At 41.9% G+C, this 20,899-nt stretch overlaps 1 protein-coding gene across 3 annotated transcripts in view; it reads right to left on the reverse strand.

Annotated features, from left to right (window-relative positions):
* The window catches only part of spire2 (spire-type actin nucleation factor 2), a 97,232-nt gene that overhangs the window by 54,560 nt on the left and 21,773 nt on the right, over positions 1 to 20,899 (reverse strand). For all 3 annotated transcript variants that reach the window (XM_041192704.1, XM_041192703.1, XM_041192705.1), the window contains one exon: positions 2,142 to 2,495. In XM_041192704.1, coding sequence (XP_041048638.1) covers positions 2,142 to 2,495 — 354 coding nt within the window. The remainder of the gene's footprint in view (positions 1 to 2,141; positions 2,496 to 20,899) is intronic.

A 20,899-nucleotide genomic window follows, 5' to 3' on the forward strand; every position in this document is an offset into this window, starting at 1 on the left:
AAAATACTGGGAACTAGTGTCAAATTATGTGCATTGTTCTCAGCACACTCCAATGTATGAATCATAGGATTGTTACAGTGCAGAAGGTGTCCATTCGGCCCACTGTGTCTGCACCAGCTCTCCAAATGAGCAACTCACTTTGTGCTATCCGCCTACCTTCTCCCCGTAATCCAACACATTCTTCCTTTGCAAGTAACAGTCCAATTCCCTTTTGAATGCATCGATCGAACCCAGCTCCACCACACAACATATCCCACTCTACGTATCATGCGAAAATGTAATATTTGTGCTCTTATCTTAATGAAATTGTTTTCTTAAACTATTTAATTAAAAAATGAAGGAGTTGCACCAGCAGGAAGTCCTTGCAAAACAGATCAGTGAACTATGATTAACAGCCTTTACTTTGGTTCGTACATTTATGAATGTTGTTGTTTAAAACAGCAAACCTTTAAGTGCTTTAGATATTTTTATGGGTTTGGGCTTGCTGAAGTACAAGAAAGCTGATGATTACCACTTCCTGCTGAATCATCCATCAGTTTATGACAGTCTCCATCAACATTAATACAATTCCCAGTCAGCCTCAGTGATGAGACAGGTCTCATCACCACTTGGTATTTAACAGGGGAAGGGAATTTTGAACAGAAATCTAAAACAAAGCTCTTAATTATAATTCCTTGTTAGCCATCTTTTTTTTTTAAAAGGGACCTCTGATAGTTAGGCTCCTTCTTTGGGGGGACTGTGCAATGCTCTGCTCTAGTTGATTACGATACTGCTCCTTCACCTTGAGGACCTGACTGACGAAATGCAAACCTTTCTCCTTCTACTAGTCATAAATGATGATGTGATTATCAGTAGCACGAATCTTGACAGCAAATACATGAGGGTTCTGCAGTCAGCACAGAAACTCTGCAGTACAAAAGTGCTGTGGGTGAAGTAATGTGTTGAATTTTCTGAGGAGCAGCGATCACCAACGGATTGCCACTCTGTTCCTATATTTCTTTTTACACAGTGCCAGAGTTTTGCATTTCTGGACCAGGTTTCCAAACCGGGCCTCTTCAGAAATGCAGGATGCACTTGTTCAGGACGTTTTTCGTCGTATTGCAGTATCGTCAGGGGAAGCCAAACCACACCCTGTCTTTATGGCACCAGCTTCTGTATTTTGGCAAGTCTTCATTCACTAACATGGTGGAAAACTTCGAGACATTTAAATAGCTTTTCAGTCTGTTAGTTAACGAGTGTGTGAAGGTGGCTGGTGGCAGCATGGGTAAGGGGTCGGGTGGCAGGGTGAGTAGGGGTCAGGTCAGGGGGGATTTGGAGGGTTGAGGCGGGGAGTTGGAGAGAAGTCAGAGGGGAGTCAGCAGGTCGAGAGGGGTAGTCAGACGGTCAGTGGGGAAGGCAGAGGGTTGGGGGCAATCAAAAGGAGAGTTGGAAAGTCGGGGGGGGGGTGTAGTTGGAGGGGGTCAGTGGGAAGTTGAGGGGGAGGGGTGAGGGGTGGTTAGTTATACAGTTATCTAGGAGTTAGACATGTATTTTTTTTTCCTATCTAGCATTTCCTGAGTAACTATCCAGTTAAGCGAGTCAGGACCCTCTGAGGTCTCCGAATCTTTTTTGGAGGACGCAGGGGAATTGCCCATCGGAAGCTGAAACTTCTCAGGCAATTCCTGAAAAATCATTGTGTTGGGACTTCCAAAGGGTCCTCCAGCACATTTTCCAGGGTATGTGCAGGTTATGACCATCCAGAGGCCAGGAGATCTGGGCCAATATTTAATAATCATGTAACTTGTTTTCACTTCTTAATTTAAGTGAAGAGAAAATTCTCTAACGTGAATGTGAAGTAGTTCTGCTGTATAGTCCAATCCAATAATGGAGCAGGTTCACCCATAAGCTAATGAGCTTGTGCAGTGTGCCAAAAGTGCCATTCAACACCAGGAAACCCAGTAGCCAGACTAAGTCAATATCTGCAAGGGCTCTCATCTCATGCCACTTGCCTTACTGCAGAACCTGATGGCAAATATACCACTGTACTGAAAGAAATGACAGTTCTGTTCCTGTGTGAAGCAGCCTGGCCTCCTAAAACAGTAATTTAAAAACGATCTAAATCATCTACTGTTCTCCAGCGCTTAAGAGAACTTTGATCTTACCTCTTTAGCATCTTTGATTTTCATCAGGAAAGTCTTTAACTCCAAGGTTTCCACAAACAATGCCCTACAGACTGCTTGAAAATGTGCATCTGCTTCGTTACGATTCAATAAATGTGCAGCACATGCCTTCATTACATGTTCGAAAGTCTTCACTGAACGGGGTGCCCCATCACCCTCCTCCTCATCATCCTGCCCACTGTACCCCTCGTCAGCTGTCCCATTGCTACCTTCAGAGTCATTGTTTGCCATCTGGTCAATAAGCTGCTCCAACTGCTGACTCAACTCCCGTTCCTCATTCTCATCCAAACCCCAGTCTAGTGCTCGGTAAATAGCAAATCCCAAGGACTGCACCACCTGGAAGGAAAAAGGAAAAAAAATTTAGCCAAAAGAATACATGGAATTCAATTTTATAATAAAACCCCTCCCCCATGCCAAAGATTTTAGAACACAATATAACAGCAGAGAAGCAGGTGTCTTATGTCAAAAAAAAATTGTGATCTTTTGTTGGTTATGCTCCTGTGAAGCATCTTGAGATGGGCAATAAATACTTGTTGCGGCTCAGCATTGTGCTTTTCAAATTAGTCATGATTGACTGGAGTAATGTAATTTATTTTACCGTTTGCTAGAGTGTACTTGTTCTCTTTTCTTCATTTGATGTGAACAGTTATTGTTTCGGAAGTCAGATTTACAATCATGCCATTTTTTTTTTCATTTCTGTTTTCAACACACTGATATTTTAGAGTTATGGCCATTTCACAGTTATAGACAATCTTTTCAATTCTCAAGTGTCTGGCTCACTCAATAATTTACTGAGGTGGTTTGCATGTAATATGTCCATGAAGCTGACTGCTCTAAATACAATGGAATGATAGAAAAGTTATTTATTAAAATTGTTTTAACAGCAACATTCCAGATCAGACCAATAACAAGTATAGAAAAGAGATCACTTTGAAAAGGCTACTTTGCTTTCATACATGTGAGCAAGATGCAAGAACACAGGAATCTGCTTATAATGGGCAGGAAAGAATTTGCAAATATTCCTGGAAACGATCACCAACAAGAAAAGATAACCCCAAAACATAAAAATAAAAGTAGAGTGACGTTTGATATATAGGCCGAGAGTGAGAGTGCTTTCTGCTCTTGAGTATACAATTTTCTTAACTTGCTGCCCTCTAAATCAGCTCGTATTATACACTCCTCGTGTTGTTGAGATGGTAAGTATGTGATCTGCCAAGGCTGACATTAGATCCATAAAAGAATGGTTTCCTCTCTTTGTACAGTTGCAACTCATCTCATGTCTCCACATTCCCCATTTCACAGGCCAGCATGACTGAGACTAGGAATCTACCATGTGGACAACTGGGAGCCCTTTGAGTGGATTAATGTTAATCCTGTCTACCTGGCAAAAGCCAGACAGGTAGCAATGCGCAAGTCACTTAACTGTTCAGAGCTTGACCAATATCTTTTCCAATTCTAACCTGCAGAACTGTGCAAGCAGACTGAATGGCCACCTAAAGAAGGAAGGAGCCTCATGAATTGATGCAAATCAGGGTTCTGCAATGCCAATAGACGCTTCATAGCATTTTAAGCAAGGCCAGTGAGAAAGCTGCCATGGTTGCTGGGCAGTCCAAAAGGGGTTGGCAGCTGTTGGGTAGAATTAAGATCATTGCCAGATAAGTTAAATTTTTCCATAGTGAGACAAGAAAGAGGAGGAATGTCCCTCCAGGTTCCCTTTCCCTCTCGATTCCTGCAGTCCCTCCTGAATCCTGTTTCGCCACCGCTTTTCTGCCAGCCAGTAGATAGCCCAGGTGTAATGACTAGACAGAGCAGACAGGTTTCAACAAGAAACAGATAAACTTTATTACAGAGAGCCTTTCAGGTGCTACATGCTCAGTCAGGACTCTCATCAGGAAGCCCCCGCCCCCCCAGGATTGCCTGCGCTTAGGGCTCATTGGCCGGAGCCTCCAAGGACATCTTGTGACCCCTGATAGACAGCAGGTGAGGCTATACCTTTAGTTACTACATTTCCTCCCCCTTTAGTTTTTTTTAACAGTTTCTATTTACAGGGAGCATTTGAATATCCAACAGCATACACATATATACAACTTCAGGTGATTAAAGATTAAATCTCAGATGTTTTCCTTATACAGCTAGAGCTACCACTTGAGATTCTTCAACAGAATCGACATGATCAGGAACAGCTGCACGAGACACATTATTAGAAAGTGGCAGTTCTGGGTTTGGCAACTCGACAGAGACATCGGGCATGTCTATTCTAGGTCGATCTTTCACCTTAGGAATTGATAGTTTGATGTTAATTTGATTGCTGGAATGGGGATCTCTCTATCATAAATATTGCCCACCTATTTTATGAACAAATCTATCTTCCACTTGCACTTGGAAAGATAAGGGACCAGTCTCTGAGACAATGGTTCCAGTAGCCCAACAAGGTCCACTTCCAAAATTTTGCACAAATACTGTGTCACCTACATTGAATGTGCAAGCTTTGCTGTGAATATCATGATTCAATTTTTGATTACTCTGATTCCTCTCAACTATGCCCTTTAAATTTGGAAACACTTGACTTAACCTTGTATGTAGGTGGCAGTTCATCAGTAATTCAAACGGTGTTGAACCCATAATCGAATGTGGCGTTGCATGATAACTGAGAAGAAAGTGGGAAAGTCGAGATTCTAGAGTACCTTCTGATAACCCCTTCATACCAGACTTGAAAGTTTGTACAGTTCCCTCGGCTAAAACATTCAATGAGGGATGGTAAAGGTGCTGTTTTAATACGTCTGATTCCATTCAGATTCATGACTCTCTGAAACCCTATACATTTAAAGACTGTACCGCTATCAGAAACAACAATTTCCAGTAGGACATGTATGCTAAAACAGTGACGCAGCTTCTCGATAGTTGCGCTCGATGTTGGCGATTTGACTTTGTATACATCCATCCATTTAGAATGTGCACCTACAGTCAACAAAAACATAGTATCTAAGAATGGTGCTACATAATTGATATGTAGTCTAACCCAGGGTTGACCAGGCCACTCACATGGATTCAGGGGAGCTGAAACAGGCAACCTTTGTTGTTGCTGACAGTGGAGACAGTGCTTGACCATGCTTTCAATGTCATTGTCAATGCCTGGCCACCAGGCATAGCTTCGCGCAAGCATTTTCATCTTTGATATTCCTGGATGCGCACTGTGAAGCTCTGTCAAGAGTGATTCTCTACCTTGTGAAGGGATGACAACTCTTGATCCCCACGACAAAATTCCATCTTGACAGTTTAACAGTGTTTCCGGCATGGAATGGTCTCAAATCTTCAGATACAGACAAATTTGACCATCCCTGCAAAACAAGGTCTCTGACTTACGACAATATTGGATCTCTGTTTGTCCAGTTCCTAATCTGCTTCACGCACACAGGTGAAGAATCCAAGAAATTCAGTAATAGCACAACTTCTTGTGGCACAGGAACATGTACAATGCTATCTGGTAACAAGAGACGAATGAGTGTGTCTGCATTTGCAACGTGTAAGCCAGGACAGTAAATAAACCTATATTCATACGCATATAATATCAAAGACCAACATTTTATTCTTGCTGATGCTATTGGCGGAATGGCCTTATCCTCACTGAATAAAACCCATTAATAGTTTATGGTCTGACACGATGGTGAAAAGTCATATATCTAGGTACTGCTGAAATTTCTTCACTCCGAATATCACCGATAAGCCTTCCATTTCTAGTTGAAAATAACTCTTCACAGCTGTCGAGTGTTCGCAAGGCATAGCCAATGGGTGCTTCTGATCCATTTCCCATTCTGTCTGATAACATGGCTCCTACACCATAAGGAGAGGCATCACATGTTAATACCAATTCTTTTGATGGGTCGTAGTTTACCAATAAAAACAACAAATGCAACAGTTTCTTTATTTTCACAAAGGCTTCTTCCTGCTGTGAATTCCATGACCAACAGTGATTCTTTTTTAACAAGTGTGATGGTGCCAACACAATTGGTAAGTTAGGCAAGAAGTGGCTATAGTAGTTGATCATACCCAGGAAGGATTTGAGTTTGATTACATTGGACAGTGAGGGTGCATCTTTTATTGCCCGAACCTTCTCTTCTAACGGATGCAAACCCATGGTGTCCACCCTGTGACCCAGGTAAGTAACTTCTGGCGCTTGAAACATGCATTTTTCCTTCTTTAACCATATACCGGCTTCCGTGAACCTTCTTAGCACCTCCTCCAGGTTGGCCCAAGTGTTCGGTCTCGGTTGACCCTGTGATCAGTACATCATCTAGATATCCTACCTCTCAGGGAAGTCCTTGCAAAGGTCTCTCCATTGCTCTCTGGAAGATAGCGCATGGAGACAATACTCCAAAGGGTAGGCGAATGTACTGATAAAGACCCTTGTGTGTGTTAAGAGTCATGTATTCTCTCCATGTGCGATCCATTTCTAATTGTTGGTAGGGATGGCTCATATCCAATTTTGTATAGGATTTGCCTCCAGCCAGCTTTGCATTGAAGTTGTCTCTCCTTGGAATAGGGTACTTGTCTAGTTTTGCTGCCTTGTTTAGGTCAATTTATAGTCCCCACAAATGCATATGGTTTGGTCAGGTTTAACCACTAGAACTATGGGTGCTGCCCATTCTGAGAATTGGACAGGTTGGATGATGCCCAGCATTTCTAACCAGCACAGTTTGGCATCCACCTTCTCCTTCAGCACAATAGGCACAGGTCTGGCCTTAAAGATATATGTAGATCGTTTCAGGATCCACATATATTTTTGCTTGCAAGCCTTTTAACTTCCCTAATTCATCCCAAAATACACTGTCGTATTTCCTTAGCAGTTCAGGAACTCCTCCTGTTTTCAGGTGAAATATCTCAGGCCACTTAAACTTGATTTTCTGTAACCAGTCTCAGCCCAGAAGACTAGGCCCTTCTCCTTTCACCATTATTCCTCCTTTCAGTATTATCATTGGCAGCTGGGCTGTCAGTTGCCTATAAGGCACTGGTACTATCGCAATGCCTTTGAACCGAATAGATTCTCCAGTGTATGTCTTTAATTTAGACCATAAGACATAGGAACAGAAGTAGGCCATTCGGCCCATCAAGTCTGCTCCACCATTCAATGAGATCATGGCTGATCTGATAATCCTCAATTCCGCTTTTCTACCTTTTCCACATAACCCTTGATTCCCTTACTGTTTAAAAATCTGTCCATCTCAGCCCTGAATATACTTGACAACCCAGCCTCTACACCCCTCTGCGGTAAAGAGATCCATTGATTCACTACCCTCTGAGAGAAGAAATTCTTCCTCATCTCTGTCTTAAATGGGTGACCCCTTACTCTGAAATTATGCTCTCTGGTCCTAGACTCTCCCATGTGAGGAAACAACCTCTCAGCATCCACCCTATCAAGCCCCCTAAGAATCTTATATGTTTCAATAAGGTCATCTCTCATTCTTCTAAACTCCAATGAATACAGACCCAACCTACTCAACCTCTTCTCATAAGAAAATTCCTCTATATCCGGGATCAACATAATGAACCTTCTCTGGTCTGCCTCCAATGCCAGTATATCTTTCCTTAGATAAGAGATCAAAACTGTTCACAGTGTTCTAGGTGTAGTCTAACCAGTGCCTTATATAGTTTTAGCAAGACTCATGCATAAGGACCCCCAAATCCCTCTGTGCTGCAGCTTTCTGCATTCTTTCTCCACTTGAATAATATTCAGCTCTTCTATTCTTCCTGCCAAAGTGCATAACCTCACATTTGCACACATTATATTCCACCTGCCAAGTTTCTGGCCACTCACTTAGTCTGTCTATAACCCTCTGTAAACTCTTTGTGTCATCCTCACCACTTGCCCTCCTGCCTATTTTTGTGTCATCCACAAATTTGGCAATAGTACATTCACTGCCCTCATCCAAGTGTCATTAGTACAATGTTATTTAAATCGGACCTGTAGTTGCTGGGGATGTGTGTGTGTGTGTGTGTGTGTGTGTGTGTGTGCGCGCGCGCGCGCGCGCGTGCGTACCTTAATTGGATTAAAGCCAGATAGTCTGGGTGCTTTGATGTAAAGTAGTTTTAAGATGTTAAGTGGGTGAATAGCAAGTTAAAAGGCAAAGAGTATATTTGCATTTGTTGAGTAAATCATTCAAAAGAGGGAGTAAATTCTTGCACCTAGCTAGGAGACACCAAGCAATATATTACTAATAAACTTGGTGCTAATGAAAGGGTTAGAAGAGGTAGAGTTAAAAGACCTAGTGATACCGTGAGAATTTGCATTTAAAGGGAAGGCTAGGTATAAGCCAAGAGGAGTATATATGTGCAGGCCAGAGGCATGTAAGGTCTAAGCAGCCTGTAAGCCCTACAATTGTCTGCAAAAGGACCTCATTTTGAATTTGTGAGATAAAATGTGCTTTGTCTGGTGTCTGTTTAAAGCCTAAGAGTTGTTGTTACCTTGGTGAAGATTTACCTGGGAGTGATTAATTTGGGGTTTTGTTTAAAAGTTATTATGGTAATAATTTGTAGACATGTGTATGTGTTTAATTCCTTGTTAAATTAATAAATATTTAATTTAAATGTATTTTAAAAATTTCTTGAGGCTTGGTGGTTTTTATTCCTGAATGTAGAGCTGCATCTCAAACATACCAGTTGAAAATATAGGTTAAGACAGTTGTTTAAAGTTTCCCTCTGGGAATTAAATAACTCAGCTTTACCAACTGATGTGTCATAACAATTGGGGGCTCTTGGTGGGATAATATTTGTAATTCCTTGATTGGTTTGGAATTGGTGAATCTTAAGATTATGAGTATGAGAAGCACTTTGAATTCAGGAGTTGGTGAGGTGTTTTTATAAGTGGTGAGACTGCATGACGGCTTTGGCAATTTCTAGGACTTGTCTGGGAGTAGAAGATGTAACTCTGATTGGGTTACAAAAAATATCCAAGGATAAGTTAACAGAGTTGGCAGACAAGTTAAAATTGGGGTTACCTGTGGGGGCTAGGATATCAGATACAACTGAAGTGATAGCACAGCATTTGAAGTTGGAAATGATACCTGATACTAGTGAGCCATAGCTGGAAGTTGTGAGGCTTAAGTTTGAAATGAAGTTTGAATTTGAACAAGCAAAGGAAGTGAAAAAAAACTGAATCTAGAGGCAGCTGAAAAAGTAATGCAAAAAGAAAGATTATTTCAAAAAGAAATGGAAATGTGAAAACTTGATCTCCAGAGGGAGAAGTTAGCAATGGAAGAGATAATTAAGGAAAGAGACAGAGAATATCTGCTTAAGAGGCTGGAAGTTAAAGAAGGGACCTCAGATTCTGAGGAGAGCTCTGATCATGAAAAAGCCTTTAACCTAAAACCCAGTGGGGAGATGTTTAAATTTGTACAAGCTCTTCTAAAGTTTGAGGAAAAAGATATTGAAGCATTCTTTATTTCATTTGAGAAGCTAACTAAACAGATGGAATGGCCACAGGAAAACTAGACATTATTGTTACAGTCTAAGTCAGTGTGTAGAGCGCATGATATATGCTCCACTGTCTGAAGAGGTATTGGTGAATTATGGTGTGGTGAACAAGACTATTTTGAGTGCATATGAGTTGGATCCTGAAGCATACAGGCAGAAATTTTGGAATATGAGAAAACAACCTGGGCAAACTTATATTGAGTTTAAGGGAGTAAAACAAAGTAATTTTGATCAGTGGATACAGGCGTTAAAAATAAAGACAACCTACGCAGCTCTTAGGGAAGTCATTCTTTTGGAAAAATTTAAAGATTCAATCCCTCCGGTAATGAGAACACTTGTGGAGGAAAAGAGGATTCAAACTGTAAGGCAAGCAGCAGAGATATCTGATGATTATGAGTTAGTTCATAGAGCTAAACCTTTCTTTTGTCACCCTTTTAAATCAGAAAATGATATAAAGTGGGAAGGTGAAATGAAGGTAGGTAGTCAGGGAAGAGAAGGAGTGGCTGGAAATTCCCAGCAAGTTTTTTCTCAAAATAGAAAGGAAGGTGCTGAGGGTAGGAGTGACATTCAGAAAATGAGGTGGTTTCATTGTAATAAAGTGGGGCACACGAAGTCTGCATGTTGGAAATTGCAGGGAAAATCTGTAGGAATTATTGTGGTAACAGAAAAGCTCTGGAAGTATAAGTACTGTGGGTTCTGAGTTTCAGGTACAGGAGAAATCAGTGGTTTGTGTACAGGTAAAACAGGAAGAATCAGTGATAGTTAAAGAAGTGGGAATGTGTTCACAATTTACCCAAGAGAACTCTGAGGAGCAGGTTGCAGAAATGTTTAAAGACTTTGTATGTGAAGGGAAAGTCTTTTCATGTGTACAGGTTGGAATAGGTAAAGATGTTAAAATGTTAAGAGACAGAGGGGCTAGTCAATCTTTAATGTTGTGGGATTGTGATATTTGTTGTTCAGCAGGAATATTGCAGAAGCAGGTGATAATAAGTGGGGCTCATGGAGATCTAAATCTATTCCATTGTGGAAGTTAAATTTAAAGAGCAAATGGAGGATGGGTGAAGTTATTGTTGGGGTGGTGGAAAATTGCCCATTACAGGGGTTCAATTCATTCTGGGTAATGATATAGCTGGGTCACAAATGTGGATTATTCCACTGGTAGTTGAGCAGCCTATAGAAGTGTTTTCAACACAGGTGTTACAGAAGGAGCATCCTGGATTGTTTCCAGATTGTGTGGTAACAAGATCTCAGGCTCATACATTGAAACGAGGAAAACAAGAAGGACAGACAGTTCAAAGGCAAGAAGAAGGTGTCAAAATCCTGTTAGCTGGCACTGTGTTTGATAACATTGTTCAGGAGGAAAGAATACAGGGCAATTCAGCTGAAGTGTTTAACTCAAGGAGGTTAGCGGAGTTACAGAAAAATGAGTTGCAATTAAAGCAGTTATATCAGAAAGCTTATTCAGAAACAGAAGCAAAATGTATTCCAGTATGTTATTACCTTAAGGGAGATATATTAATGCAAAAATAGAGGCAGGATCATGTCTCAACAAATGAAAGCTAGAGTGAGGTGCATCAGATTGTTATCCCATTTGGGTATAGAAATAAGATTCTGAGGATTGATCATGAAATTCCAATGGGGAGACATTTAGGAATTAGGAAAACACAAGAAAAGATAGAGGTATTTTTTGGCCAGGATTGCATAGGGTGGTAGTCAAATTCTGTTGAACCTGCCATATATGTCAAGTAACAGGAAACCCATAAGCAGTGGTTAAGTCGGCGCCTTTACTTTCAATACCAGCATTTGAAGAATCTTTTACTAGGGTCATGATTGATTGTGTAGGACCCCTCCCTAAGACTAAAAGTAGAAATCAATGCTTACTAACAATAATGGATGTCTCTACCAGGTTTCCTGAAGCGATACTTTCAAGAAATATTACAACTAAGAAGATTGTGGAGCAGTGAATTAAATTTTTTTTTATAAGATATGGTTAACCTAAGGAAATACAATCAGATCAGGGTTCAAATTTCATGTCACAGCTGTTTAAGGGAGTAATGAACAGTTTGGGGATAAAACAATTTAAGTTACCAGCCTATCATCTGGAATCACAAGGAGCTTTGGAAAGATGGCATCAAACTTTAAAAACCATGATAAGACCATATTTGTCAGGATTATCCACAGAATTGGGATAAGGGAATTCTTGTTATTTGCTATTAGAGACACTCCTAATGCATCTACTGGTTTTAACCCTTTTGAGCTAATTCATGGTCAAGAGGTGAGGGGACCACTGAAATTGATTCATGAGAAATTGGTGGATCAAAATTCAGAAATTATTCTCCTGGATTACATAACAAATTTCAGGAAAAGATTGAACAGAGCACGTGAGTTGGTGCTACACGCTTGATCAGGACTCTCATCAGGAAGCCCCACCCCCAGATTGCCCACACTTAGGGCTCACTGGTTGAAGCCTCCAAGAACATCACGTGATCTCTGATGGACAGCAGGAGAGGCTATAACTTCAGTTACTACACCAGGACAGTTTGCCCTTTCCCTGCCAACAGCCACTCTGTCCCCTTTCCCCACTGGGAATGGGCAGGAAGTGGACCGGACATATTTAAATGAGGTCCAGATGTTAAAATACACCAGGTCTGAAACTTTGGCCAACAAGTGATGTTTTAGTCCATGCTCACCAACAACTCTACCCAGGGTTAACGTTGGTACACTGAAGTCCTCCACCAGAAGTTCACATATTGTTTTCTCAGTTTTCTACTTTTTAGTATTTTTCTTTTATATTTTAGTTTCTTACAGTTAACGCTTTTGCTAACTTTTGGGTTTTTAATAAGTTCAAGTTTGCTTGGCTGAAAACTGAATACTTATGAAAGATCACAAACAAAAAAGCAGTTCAGATTTTATTCCCCATTTGATCATCCAAAGTGTCCTCGCATCTGGTTTTTAGTGCAAAAGTGGCAAGAAATGGGCAAGATTCTTAAATGTTTAGGAACATAAAATTCAAATATCACCACATAATACTGGTGAACATAAACCAGTATTTCTCCACATACTCCTTTTCCCATTTCCAGGTCACTTGAAAGAAATATCTGTGTTTACATATGTCGGGCCTAAGAGTGAAAGGTTTCATCCTGGATTTTCCAGTCAGCAGTGAAGCAGTGGAGTTTGTCATGCACTGATCTTGAAGAAAGCAGTCCACAAAGATCTAGCAATCTCTGTGTTGTGGATTTCCCCTTTCCTGACATCAGTTTAAACCTGGCGCGAAGTCTATTGGATCTCCATGCATCCAGCAACAGTAATGCCATCATGCAGGTAAGTAGCCTATCACATTGAAGTAGTGTCACAGACCACAAACCATTGCATCCCTTCACTTATAATCTTTTAATTTCACAGTTGTCAAAATAAGTGATTGGGATATACACATGGGATTAAAATATCATAAGCAAACACTTAAAAAAAATGTAAAATGTGGAATTTATCACAGATGGAGAAATTTGGCATTCAACAAATATAAAATTACTCTTTCAGGACCCGTGAGGCTATTTGGTAGTAATTATGAACAGCATTAAAAACCCAGTTACACTTCATTCAGCAAGGTGTAACTTTTTCCAAATGGTTTTACAGTGAGACTAAGAACAGAACAACAGCCTATATTTATAAAAACAAAAAAACTGCGGATGCTGGAAATCCAAAACAAAAACGGAATTACCTGGAAAAACTCAGCAGGTCTGGCAGCATCGGCGGAGAAGAAAAGAGTTGACGTTTCGAGTCCTCATGACCCTTCGACAGAACTTGAGTTCGAGTCCAAGAAAGAGTTGAAATATAAGCTGGTTTAAGGTGTGTGTGTGGGGGGCGGAGAGATAGAGAGACAGAGAGGTGTGGGGGGGGGGGGCGGTGTGGTTGTAGGGACAAACAAGCAGTGATAGAAGCAGATCATCAAAAGATGTCAACGACAATAGTACAATAGAACACATAGGTGTTAAAGTTAAAGTTGGTGATATTATCTAAACGAATGTGCTAATTAAGAATAGATAGTAGGGCACTCAAGGTATAGCTCTAGTGGGTTTTTTTTTTTATTATACAATGGAAATAGGTGGGAAAAGGAAAATCTTTATAATTTATTGGAAAAAAAAGGGAAGGGGGAAACAGAAAGGGGGTGGGGATGGGGGAGGGAGCTCACGACCTAAAGTTGTTGAATTCAATATTCAGTCCGGAAGGCTGTAAAGTCCCTAGTCGGAAGATGAGGTGTTGTTCCTCCAGTTTGCGTTGGGCTTCACTGGAACAATGCAGCAAGCCAAGGACAGACATGTGGGCAAGAGAGCAGGGTGGAGTGTTAAAATGGCAAGCGACAGGGAGGTTTGGGTCATTCTTGCGGACAGACCGCAGGTGTTCTGCAAAGCGGTCGCCCAGTTTACGTTTGGTCTCTCCAATGTAGAGGAGACCACATTGGGAGCAACGAATGCAGTAGACTAAGTTGGGGGAAATGCAAGTGAAATGCTGCTTCACTTGAAAGGAGTGTTTGGGTCCTTGGACGGTGAGGAGAGAGGAAGAGTCGCCTCAATTTCTCTGCTCCTCTCACCCATTCTAACCTGTCTCTCTCTGAACTTACTGCACTCCATTCTCTCAGGTCCAACCTTGACATTGTTATCAAACCCGCTGACAAGGGTGGTGCTGTTGTTGTCTGGCGCACTGACCTCTACCTCGCGGAGGCTGAGCGTCAACTCGCAGACACTTCCTCCTACCTCTCCCTGGACCATGACCCCACCACTGAACATCAAGCCATTGTTTCCAGGACTGTCACTGACCTCATCTCCTCTGAGGATCTCCCTCCCACAGCTTCCAACCTGATAGTCGCCCAACCTCGGACGGCCCGCTTCTATCTCCTACCCAAAATTCACAAACAGAACTGCCCCGGTAGACTGATCGTCTCAGCTTGCTCCTGCCCCACAGAACTCATTTCTCGTTATCTTGACTCCCTTCTCTCTCACCTTGTCCAGTCCCTTCCCACCTACATCCGTGATTCCCCTGACACCTTACGTCACATCAACAATTTCCAGTTCCCTGGCCCCAACCGCTTCCTCTTCACCATGGACGTCCAATCCCTCTACACCTCCATCCCCCACCAGGATGGTCTGAGGGCCCTTAGCTTCTTCCTCGAACAGAGGCCCGAACAATCCCCATCCACCACTACTCTCCTCCGTCTGGCTGAACTTGTTCTCACGCTGAACAATTTCTCCTTCAACTCCTCTCACTTCCTCCAAATAAAAGGTGTGACTATGGGTACCCGCATGGGCCCCAGCTATGCCTGTCTCTTTATGGGGTATGTGGAACATTCCTTGTTCCAGTCCTACTCCGGCCCCCTTCCACAACTCTTTCTCCGGTACATCGATGATTACTTCGGTGCCGCTTCATGCTCTCGTCGGGACTTGGAAAAATGTATTAATTTTGCTTCCAATCTCCACCCCTCCATCATTTTCACGTGGTCCATCTCTGACACTTCCCTTCCCTTCCTTGACCTCTCTGTCTCAATCTCTGGTGATAGACTGTCCACCAATATCCACTACAAACCCACCGACTCCCACAGCTATCTCGACTACAGCTCCTCACACCCCGCTTCCTGTAAGGACTCCATCCCATTCTCTCAGTTCCTTCGCCTCCGTCGCATCTGTTCCGATGATGCTACATTCAAAAACAGTTCCTCTGACATGTCCTCCTTCTTCCTTAACCGAGGTTTTCCACCCACGGTCATTGACAGGGCCCTCAACCGTGTCCGGCCCATCTCCCGCACATCCGCCTTCACGCCTTCTCCTCCCTCCCAGAAACATGATAGGGTCCCCCTTGTCCTCACTTATCATCCCACCAGCCTCCTCATTCAAAGGATCATCCTCCGCCATTTCCGCCAACTCCAGCATGATGCCACCACCAAACGCATCTTCCCTTCACCCCCCTTATCGGCATTCCGTAGGGATCGCTCCCTCCGGGACACCCTGGTCCACTCCTCCATCACCCCCTACTCCTCAACCCCCTCCTATGGCACCACCCCATGCCCACGCAAAAGATGCAACACCTGCCCCTTCACTTCCTCTCTCCTCACCGTCCAAGGACCCAAACATTCTTTTCAAGTGAAGCAGCATTTCACTTGCATTTCCCCCAACTTAGTCTACTGCATTCGTTGCTCCCAATGTGGTCTCCTCTACATTGGAGAGACCAAACGTAAACTGGGTGACCGCTTTGCAGAACACCTGCAGTCTGTCCGCAAGAATGACCCAAACCTCCCTGTCGCTTGCCATTTTAACACTCCACCCTGCTCTCTTGCCCACATGTCTGTCCTTGGCTTGCTGCATTGTTCCAGTGAAGCCCAACGCAAACTGGAGGAACAACACCTCATCTTCCGACTAGGGACTTTACAGCCTTCCGGACTGAATATTGAATTCAACAACTTTAGGTCGTGAGCTCCCTCCCCCATCCCCACCCCCTTTCTGTTTCCCCCTTCACTTTTTTTTTCCAATAAATTATAAAGATCTTCCTTTTCCCACCTATTTCCATTATATAATAAAAAAAAAACCCACTAGAGCTATACCTTGAGTGCCCTACCATCCATTCTTAATTAGCACATTCGTTTAGATAATATCACCAACTTTAACTTTAACACCTATGTGTACTATTGTCGTTGACATCTTTTGATGATCTGCTTCTATCACTGCGTGTTTGTCCCTACAACCACACCCCCCCCCTCCCCCGCCACCTCTCTGTCTCTCTATCTCTCCGCCCCCCACACACACACCTTAAAGCAGCTTATATTTCAACTCTTTCTTGGACTCGAACTCAAGTTCTGTCGAAGGGTCATGAGGACTCGAAACGTCAACTCTTTTCTTCTCCGCCGATGCTGCCAGACCTGCTGAGTTTTTCCAGGTAAGCCTATATTTATACACTACCTTTGGCATAATAAACGACCCAAGGCACAGCATAGGAGTGTTTTCAAACAAGACATGACACCGAACCACATAAGAAGGTAGAAGGGAGGATTACAAAACACTTGGTCAAAGAGGTAAGTTTTAAGGTGTGCCTTTAAGGAAGAAAGTGAGGTAGAGAAGTGGAGAGGTGGAGGGAGGGTATTCCACAGCTTGAGCCTGGCTAGCCAAAGACATGCCCACCAATGGTGGAGCAATTAAAATTGGGGATGCTCAAGAGACCAGAATTAGATGAACACAGATATCTTGGAGGATTGTGGGACTGAAAGATTACTGTACAAACATAGGCAGAGACAAATCCATGGAGGGATTTGAAAATGAGGATGAGAATTTTAGCAATCAGGTGTTACTTAACAAGAAGCCAGTTTATGTCAGCAAGCACAGGGGTGATCGTTGAACGGGATTTGGTGCGAGTAAGGACAAGGGCAACAGAGTTTTGGATTACCTCAAATTTATAGAGGGAAGAATTTGGGAGACCAGCCAGGAATGCATTGGAATAATCAAGTCTAAAGGCACTTGACTTGAATGAAGGATGAGGCATAGAAGAGGGTTTAGCAGCAGATGAGCTGTGGCAGGGACAAAGTCGAGCGATGGTATGGAGGTGGATATAGGCAGTCTTAGTGATGGTGTAGATATGGAAGCTCATCTTGGCATCAAATATGACACCAAGGTTGTGATTAGTCTGGTTCAGTCTCAGACAGATGCCAGGGAAAGGGCTGAATTCACTAGCTAGGGAACAGAGTTTGGAATTTGAACACAATGGCCTCAGTCTTCCCAATATTTAATTGGAGGAAATTTCTGCTCATCCAGTACTGGAAGTCGGATAAGCAGTCTGATAACTTAGTAACAGTGAAGGAGTCAAGAAAGGTGATGATGAGGTAGAATGGGTCTCGTCAGCATAAACTAATGCTGTGCTTTTTAAAGATGTCGCTGAGGGACATCAGGTAGACAGGAGGGGCCCCAAGGATCGATACATGGGGGGCACCAGAAATAACATTGTGGCAGCAGAAAGAGAACCAATTGCAACTGATACTGTGATTATGATTAAGTACTATAGATAAGGATAGAACCAGGAAAGAGCAGTGTTACCCAGCTGGATGAGAGTGGAGAGATGCTGCAGAATGCTGAAGGGGTCAAGTATGTCAAAGGCTGCAGGCAGGTCGAGAAAGATGAGGAGGAAAAGTTTATCTTTGTCACAGTGAAGCAAGGGAGAAAGCTCTGGTCAGTTCAGTTATATTTAATTGATTGCACTCTGGGGGTCCTCAACAGTCCACCCTTGGAAAAGCACAGAGTCAATGACAACAATTTCTGGATTTCTGTGTTATTCTCCTCACGTGTGGACACCAGCTGTCAGTTTCAGTAGAATAACAATGACTGACAATTTTTCACCATCGTTACTAAAGCACAATTCGGGCCTGTTTGTGAAGGGAGGCTCTGGACAGGTACCACTCATACTGACATCAGCACTGCCAGAAAATAACAATCCAATTACACTGTTGTGGAAACTTAGTAACAATACAGAGCACAGACACTCCCGCAGAAAACCTATGCAAATTTTCCTATAAATAAACATAACTGCCTAGATGAAGCAAGTAAGACTGTATGAAAAAGCACAGATTAGTTCAACTGTTCCAGTAAGAATTTCTGACATGTTGTTTGCATTTTGCAATAAATTGAAATGAGATAAATATGTCACACTTGTGGAATGTTTGTGGATCTTTATCTCTTGATAGCCAAACCTAATAAAAATCATAAAATATCAATATCAGTATTGAAACTTCAATTAACCCAGCATCTCAAACCTTTTGGGGAATAGTAAACCAGATTTCCACTGTTTATGTGTGAAAATGTTCCTCCTTGGATGGCCTAGCTCCAACTTTGAAATTGTGTCCCCTCCCCACCAGAGGAAATAGTTTCACTGCATCTAGCCTATCAAATTCCTTTATCATTTTAAACACTTCAATTAGAATGCACTGAGTAAGACTAACACATGCTCAACTGCAGGCAGCCATTATTAAACAACTTTATTTACACTTCCCCAACAGAGAGGGCAGCAGAGAGGACAGGCTAAAATGCTCAGCTCTAAAAACAACACACTCCCTCCGCACTTAAAAAAAAGGAACTTGTACATTAAAATGTAAAATGGTGCATGTATTTAAGTTCCCAGAATACAATATGATTAAACCAACATCAAATATACCTGAAAATTTAACAGTTTGGGTTATATACTTGTTTTACTGTAATCACAACCAAAAACATATATGACAGTTTTTGTCAGAGTAATTCACACACACCAGTATGTGTTTAACAAAAACATCATAATTTGACAAGAAATAATGAAAGGAACAACATTTTCTTCTCCCTTCCAACATAATTTCAATTAACCTATCTAACTCCTTTCTCTTTCTGCCGGGTATCGCCTGCCATTTCCATTAGCTTGACTCTGGCCTCTCAACTTCTCTGATTGTGTCAGATCTGAATATTGATGACCAACTCAACTTGATGGTTGGAACTGTGACATTAATTCATTTGTCTTAACCAAAGACCATTGTTCACTTCGCTCTATCAGTGAACTCTGTAATACCAGCAATTTTTCATTTTCTTTTTGATTTTTACTTTCTGGCATTATTTATGGCTATAGGAGGAATTTGGACTATAGAAGATTTCTCCTGCTCTACCTTTGTCAAATTTCCTCTTTTAAGCAAATGATCTACATGACACTGATGCAGTCTCTCTCCAATCTTCACTAGATATGTGAATATACCTACTCCAGTATAATAACTCCAATCACATACTTCTCCTCATCACCTCAGTGGTTTCTCAACATGACCTTCTGACCAGCACTGAAATCTCGAAGTTTCATGCTTCATATCATGACACAGATTCACTTTGACTTGCTTTTCTCTTACTTTGCCACTGATGCCAGGCTTAAACAAACTAAACCTTGACCTAGGAGCATTTTTAAATACTAACTCATAAGATGAGCAACCTGTTGTAGGCTGTGGTGTTACTCTGTAAGAGAACAGAAAATTGTCTAGTCTATGTCGAAGAGAAACATGGGGATTACTGCCTAGCCTGTCACCTAGCAAATATTTCTGCAGAGATGTCTTCACAGTCTGCGCACTTCTTTCTGCGGCACCATTCGATGCTGGATGATATGGTAATGTTAGAGCGTTTGACTCGATTCTTACTCAGGAATATTTCAAACTCTTCTGACGCAAACTGTGGACCATTATCTGATACCACCACCTCTGGCAAAACATAAATTGCAAACCAACTTCTCAAAACCTTAATAGTTTTGCCACTTGTGGTATTGGACATGGAACAATTGTCCATTTGCTACAGCCATCAACCAAAACGGGACAATCTTTTACTTCCACCTCAAAGAAATTGACATGTACTCATTCCATTGTTTTCTTGTGTTTGACCATGGGATGAAAGGGACCTTAGTTGGATCATTTCTCATTCTGAGACACACTTCACAACTTTTCACCAACTCTTCACTATCTACCTCAGTAATGCTTCTAACTGTGCAAATGGCACTGGTCTAGCCTTGCAAAACTTCAGCTGCACACTGTCCTTTATCGTGACTTCAGCCTTGTGAAGCCTCATTTTACCAGTTGGTGTTCCTTGCTCAAAGGTTATTTTATGCTTGCTTAGCACTTCCTCAATGTCAGACATACTCTTGCCAATTCCTACTGTAAATAACTTGGACCAGTTTAACTGTATCTTAAGCCAATTTCTTCTTATCAGGGAGATTTTGTTTCCTCCTTTTATTACAATTGGGAAATAATACGATGCATATCATATTCCACCCTAACACTAACCTAACCTAACACAGGTCATTTTTGGAATAACTAGTCCAATTTTGTTTTGCACAGTGAATGTGACTTAGAGACTTCTTGTACTCTCCTTCCGTGATAACAAACTTGACTGAAGCTGCGTCAATGATCAAAGTGAGTTGTGAATCTCCTACTCTTATTTCTACTGTAGGCACTAGAATTATATTTCCATCTCTATTACTCTCATCTTCCATGTCCTGTTTTTCTTGCTCTATGATCGAGTACAACTCTTGATCTTCCTACTCAATAACATCAACTTCTATTTCCACATCTATCAAATATGCATTTGAGGATTTCCAGACTTCTGAAGGCACTTTAAAACTACCACAACCTCGACCTTGAGCTTTACCATGACCTGGGGCATTACATTTCCTCCACTCCTGCATGCTGTCTTAATATAACCAACTTCCCAAACAGCAATAGCACTTTGACTGGAAATGGGGGCAAAAAT

Source organism: Carcharodon carcharias, chromosome 7 (genome assembly GCF_017639515.1).
Source record: "Carcharodon carcharias isolate sCarCar2 chromosome 7, sCarCar2.pri, whole genome shotgun sequence".
Taxonomy (NCBI): domain Eukaryota; kingdom Metazoa; phylum Chordata; class Chondrichthyes; order Lamniformes; family Lamnidae; genus Carcharodon; species Carcharodon carcharias.